Below are 6,000 nucleotides of genomic sequence, written 5' to 3' on the forward strand. Positions count from 1 at the left end.
TGTATGTGTCTCTCATGAATAAATAAATAAAATCTTAACAAAAAAAAAACCATATTAAGACTCTTTATGTTAATGTTCTTGGTCTCAAGAAGCAAGTCCTAGTCAAGCTAGCCCAAGCAAACAGGTTTTATAGTAAGGCCATAGTAGGGGAATACAGGAACAGAAAATACAGATACAGCCAAGTCCGATGAGAGCTAGAACTATAAATTCTCCTTCCTTCTTATACTTCATTTGCTTTGCTCTAAATCTGCTTCCTTCTCCTCTATTTTCTGAGAGTTTCCTCTGCGTATCTACTCATTTGGCCCCCTTGAGCTTTACAGAACCCATCAGTGGCCATTCAAAGTCCTTTCCACAGATGGCTTTTCATCTCAGCTTCCTCCGTTGGATAGCCCCTTACTGTGGTTCATCAAATTCCCTAAAAAAAAAGAGTCATATTGTGCTCTATCTATTTATCTATCATCTCCTACAACACAAGCCTATGGCTAGGCTATTCTCGGTCCCATCTAAAAGAACAAGGGCAAGATCAAATGTGTCCAAGCCCTTAAACAGGGGATTTTGGCAAGGCAGTTTGTTCACTCAAAAGTTGGCCATAAATGGGGTTGATAAGGTATTGTTGATACAAGGGCATAAAAATAAAGGGTAATGGATTGAGGATTTAGATGCTTTCTAAGTTGAAATGGTATGTAGAGACATGAACTGTCACACTCCACTCAGGAAACTCATTTCCTTTTTTTAAGATATTTTATCTTATTTTATTTTATTTTATTTTATTTTATTTTATTTTATTTTATTTTTAGAGAGAGAGTACAAGAGTGTGAGAAGGGTTGGGGGAGGGGCAGAGGGAAAGGGAGAGAGAGAATCTCAAGCAGACTCCTTACTGAGTGGGGAGCCCAATATATGGGGCTTGATCTCACAACCCTGAGATCATGACCTGAGCCAAAACCAAGAGTTGGATGCCTACCGACGGAGTCACCCAGGCACCTCAGGAAACCAGAGTTCTAACCCTTGCTTTCTGACTAGCCAACTGTGTGACCTTAGGCAAATCTTAACCTCCCTGAATTTGTTACTTCTCTATAAAAATAGCCCCATGTCTCCATCTAATAAGATAATATATTTATGAACATATTTGCAGGAGCATAATTGAAATATCTTCAAACATCATCCTATATCTGTTTATGTCTGCTTTGGCATTTGGCCAAATGCCCTTCTGTAGGGCTTTAGGGAGCATGTTGAAACCACAGCAATTCCTAAGAAGAAAGCAGACTCTGTTGAAAAGTAAAGCTCGCTGTGTCTTTCTTGGAGGAGAAGCGGGATGAGCCTGTCCCTACTCTGACTGAGCTCTACCTCAGAGCACAAGCCCTGAGCCCTAAGCTCACATCACAGGTCATCCTACCTGCAGAAGAAGGTCTCTCCTCAGACTTGGTGAAAGAGTATGAGAATATTCTACCTGCAGTCTAAATCCTACAGCAGTTGGGAGCAGTGAGGAAAGAAGAGAGCTAACACACTGAGTCTGACCGCATGTGAGGTTCTTTTCTTTCAACAATAGGGTGACTAAGTGCTACGATGCACAATTAGCATTCAGATTCCCTTAGAGATGCTCTTTTCCACAATGCACAGATTTTTTTTTCTTTTTTTTTTTAGATATTTATACGCAATAGTCTCTCCCATAGGGCTGCATAGTAACATTTACAAATCTTGACTCAAAAAGTAGGAGAAACAGAGAGGGATCATGGATTGTCATTTATCTAAGAGTCTGGAAGGGATAGAGTCATGACTTTCCCAGAGAAGGAGCCAACGGTCAGTGATTTACCTGATGAAGAGATCCCTCCATTTGACTTTCCCTCGCCACCACTCAACGTCAAATAAACATTTACATGGAGACTATGATATACCAAATGCCATTCTGAGCACTTTGTAAATGTTAACTCAGGGAACTTTCATAAAGGTGCAGGTAACAGAGCTGAGTAGCAATGCAAGCTGCCTTCCAGCCTTAGGACAGAAGAGCCAACACCCAACCACAGGGGCCTGCGCTGGAGGATTCCTTAGGGATCTTCTTTCTCAGCCTCTACATTTTACACTTTAGGAAAGCAACACCTCCCATCTAATGAGCACTTGCTTCTTAGTAGGGACTAAAATCCCTGGCTAATGTCCAGCACAGCACACTGCCTTCCCCCTTCACAAAATCTGCTTTTTTTTTCTCCCTTTGCAGCTAAGTCAGTTCCAGTTGTTGGAACAAGAAATCACCAAGCCCGTGGAGAATGACATCTCAAAGTGGAAGCCCTCTCAGAGCCTCCCGACCACCAACAGCAGCGTGGGCGCTCAGGATAGGCAGCTGCTCTGCTTCTACTACGACCAGTGCGAGACCCATTACATCTCCCTCCTCAACGCCATCGACGCCCTCTTCAGCTGTGTCAGCTCAGCGCAGCCCCCGCGCATCTTCGTGGCCCACAGCAAGTTTGTCATCCTGAGCGCACACAAACTGGTGTTCATTGGGGACACGCTGACGCGGCAGGTGGCTGCCCAGGACATTCGCAACAAAGTGATGAACTCCAGCAACCAGCTCTGCGAGCAGCTCAAGACTATAGTGATGGCAACCAAGATGGCGGCCCTCCATTACCCCAGCACCACGGCCCTGCAGGAGATGGTGCACCAAGTGACAGACCTGTCCAGGAACGCCCAGCTCTTCAAGCGCTCTTTGCTGGAGATGGCAACCTTCTGAGGGGAGGAGGAGAAAAGGGGGACTGAGTGCGCTACTAAGGAAAACTGGAAATGCTATCTGGTTTTTGTACATGTTATCTATTTTTGTAGATAATTTTATATGAAAATGAAATATTTTAACATTTTATGGGTTAGACAACATTCAGAAATTCAGGGAACTAGAGGGGGATTTTTTTTTTCCTGTGTGGTTCTTACATAAACACATCTAAGGCATAAACTGTACAGAAACTTGTCCACGTGCGTGTGTATGCCTGTGTATTCATGTTCGTCTGTAGATGTTTGTCCGATACATTCCATTAGAAAACATGAATGAAGAAGCACCTTAGTAAGCACGTCCTAATGCTGCATCTTTTTTCTTTTTTTCTTTTTTTAGGAAACATACCAGCTAGTTGTAATATTGCTCTACATATACTAGCAATTATTCTGAGCCTGTCACTTCCAAGCCTGGGAAGCACAGTATACATATCAGTGTTCACCCTCCAATAATAAGGCATAGTATGAACTTGCTCTTGTTCTGAAACCTGTTTCAAAATTGACCATGTTGGGCCCATTGTGGCAAAATGCCTCACTTCTGATTGAAAAAGCCCTTTTATAAAAGAGAAGTTTCAGGAAGTATATGTTAACCCAAACGCTGATATAGGCAGAGACCATATCCCTAGGTAGGGCCGGGTTGTTTCAACACAGAGAAGACATTGCACTAGAAGGAGTTCACATGGTTCCCCAGGACTCTTTGACTGCATTTATGAGACACTTGGCCGAGAGGTTTTCTAAAGGGTGTTTCAAGATTTGCAAAAACCGTATTACTGGGCAGCCCTGGTGGCGCAGCGGTTTGGCGCCGCCTGCAGCCTCGGGTGTGATCCTGGAGACCCATGTCGGGCTCCCTGCATGGAGCCTGCTTCTCCCTCTGCCTGTGTCTCTGCCTCTCAATCTCTCTCTCTCTCTGAATAAAATAAATAAATCTTAAAAAAAAAAAAAAACCCTATTACTTGCAGCAGGAATTCATAAAGGCATCAGACTATGATTGTCCATAAAAAGAAGGGATGGTTACATCTGCCAGTTGTAAACAGAGGCCCTTCTGACTCCCAACATTCACTTCAGTGCTATTACCTCCATTACCTTAGGAAAATCAGCCAGTTCCTTGGTCACTTAAAGGTTAGAGCCACCAGGCCACATCCTATTTCAAAGGGAGTCATTGCCTGATCATGCACCCTCCTTAAAACATGCAGCTGCTGACCTGACAGCCCATCCAGTCTTTATAATTCTCCCTGGCCCATGACCCTGTGTACACAGCCCACCACCATCTTATAGTTCATCACAGCGCCCATTCCAAGTGTGTCTCTTACACTGCGGATGTTGACACAGCACAGACGCACCCAGAAGCTGTCAGATTCGTTTTGGGGGCAAATGAAATACTTCCTACCTAGTGGGTTAATGTAGCCACATATTATCAAGTCAGGAAGCATGTTATCTACAGACTTTCAGTCCAGTTGTTTTTTAATGGTTTTAGCCTAGCCTATTTGAAAACATTTTTATTTGCAATATATTCCCTGACTTAATCAAGCTTGCTTTAAACAACCAAACAATTGGAACAGGAAAGGATTTAAGAGAGAAGAACATGTGATCTAAGTGTGAGAAAAAAAATCACAGAAGGTGCTTTTTGGAACAACTGTTATTGTTGTTCTCCGAGTTCTGCTCTGTCAAAAGATGATTAAAAGTTGTATTGTTATATGACAAGCAAGCATGGGGGGAGAAAGGAGATTGCTGAAAACCAGCTAAGCAGGAGTTGAAAGGTGTCCCTATAGGGCTCATTGTATAACGTGTGTTTCTTAGGTGATGACAGACTTGTTCTAAGCTAAGTGGTGACATTTCACGCTTTCAAAACCAAAACGTTCAATCTGTATTATTCTCTTTCCCATGTTGTATATAAAGGATATTTTTAAATCATTAAATTTTTAGATCTTGATTTCCATAGGCACTGGGTTTTCTTTTCTTTATTCCTCTCTTTGTCACAGCATTGCATGCTGGCTTAATTGAGCCCTTTTAATATAGAGAGTTAAGTTATGGTTACTGTATCAGTACTATAGATCTAGATTGTTTAGGAAAATTGAGAGTCATTTTTTCATTTTGTATCACTTCAGAGTACATTTACAGTTGAAGAAAATTCTGGAATCTGTGAACATTGCCAAACCCAAATATCTGGAACAGGCTTAGCTTCAGCAGAGAGCCTATATAGGTAGGATGATGTCTGCTATCATAATATAGGTGTCACCACTTGTGAGGTTTTAGGTTCAATGAGAATTACTTAATTCATTTTGGAATACACATAAAAAATCAACAGTTAATGTGTGCCTAGGTGGCTTGGTTGGTTAACTGCCTTCAGCCAGGGTCATGATCCCAGAGCCTCAGGAGAGAGCCCTACATTGGGTTCCCTGCTCAGGGGAGAGTGGCTTCTCCCTCTGCCCCTCACCCCACTCATGCTCTTTCACTCTCTCGCTCTCTCTCTCAACTAAATAGATAAAATATTTTTTTAAAAAAAGAAAAAGAAAACTATATTTGATGAAAATTAGATTCATAACTACATAAATTATTTTTAACGCTTAAACCACACTTTCACACAGGTATACTACTGAGATTTATAGATAAAGTATTTGAATATACTCTGTATCATTTCTCCCACATCCATAAACATGAATTGATTTTTAAGAAAAGTGTCAAGACACTTTAATGGGGAATAGCAGTCTTTTGAAAAAATGGTGCTGGAACAACTAGCTCTTTCCATGGAAGAAAATGAATACTTACCTTACACTCTACACAAAAAATGAAATGGATTATAGACTTAAATTTAAGTTTCTAGAAGAAAACAGGAGAAAGTTTTTATGATCTTAGGTAGGGAAATGTTTCTTACATAGAAAAATAAAAACAAAGAAATAAGTAAGTCATAAGAGAAAAAAGTTGATAAACTGTATGAATGGGCAATAAGTAAATGAAATATAAACACACCAAATAGAATCACTAAAATTAAAAAGGCAAGCTGTACCAACTGCTAGACAGGGGAGTGAATGGAGCTCTCACACATTACTGGTGAAATTGTAAAATGGTACAAACACTTTGGAAAATAGGCAGTTCCTTAAAAAATTAAATCTGTACCTACCATACAACTTAGGAACTCCCTTCCTAGGTATTTAAACCCAAGAGAAGTAAAAGCATATGTCCACACAAAGGCTTGAAGAAGAACGTTCACAGCAGCTCTATTTGTAATAGCCAAAAGCTAGAAACAACCCA

At 41.1% G+C, this 6,000-nt stretch overlaps 1 protein-coding gene across 3 annotated transcripts in view; it reads left to right on the forward strand.

Annotated features, from left to right (window-relative positions):
- The window catches only part of NEDD9 (neural precursor cell expressed, developmentally down-regulated 9), a 186,722-nt gene extending 182,033 nt beyond the window's left edge, over positions 1-4,689 (forward strand). For all 3 annotated transcript variants that reach the window (XM_041770806.1, XM_041770807.1, XM_041770805.1), the window contains one exon: positions 2,210-4,689. In XM_041770806.1, the coding sequence (XP_041626740.1) occupies positions 2,210-2,719 (510 nt within the window). In that variant the 3' untranslated portion in view covers positions 2,720-4,689. The remainder of the gene's footprint in view (positions 1-2,209) is intronic.
- Positions 4,690-6,000: the final 1,311 nt, after the last annotated feature.

This window comes from Vulpes lagopus, chromosome 10 (assembly GCF_018345385.1).
Source record: "Vulpes lagopus strain Blue_001 chromosome 10, ASM1834538v1, whole genome shotgun sequence".
NCBI classification, from domain to species: Eukaryota; Metazoa; Chordata; class Mammalia; order Carnivora; family Canidae; genus Vulpes; species Vulpes lagopus.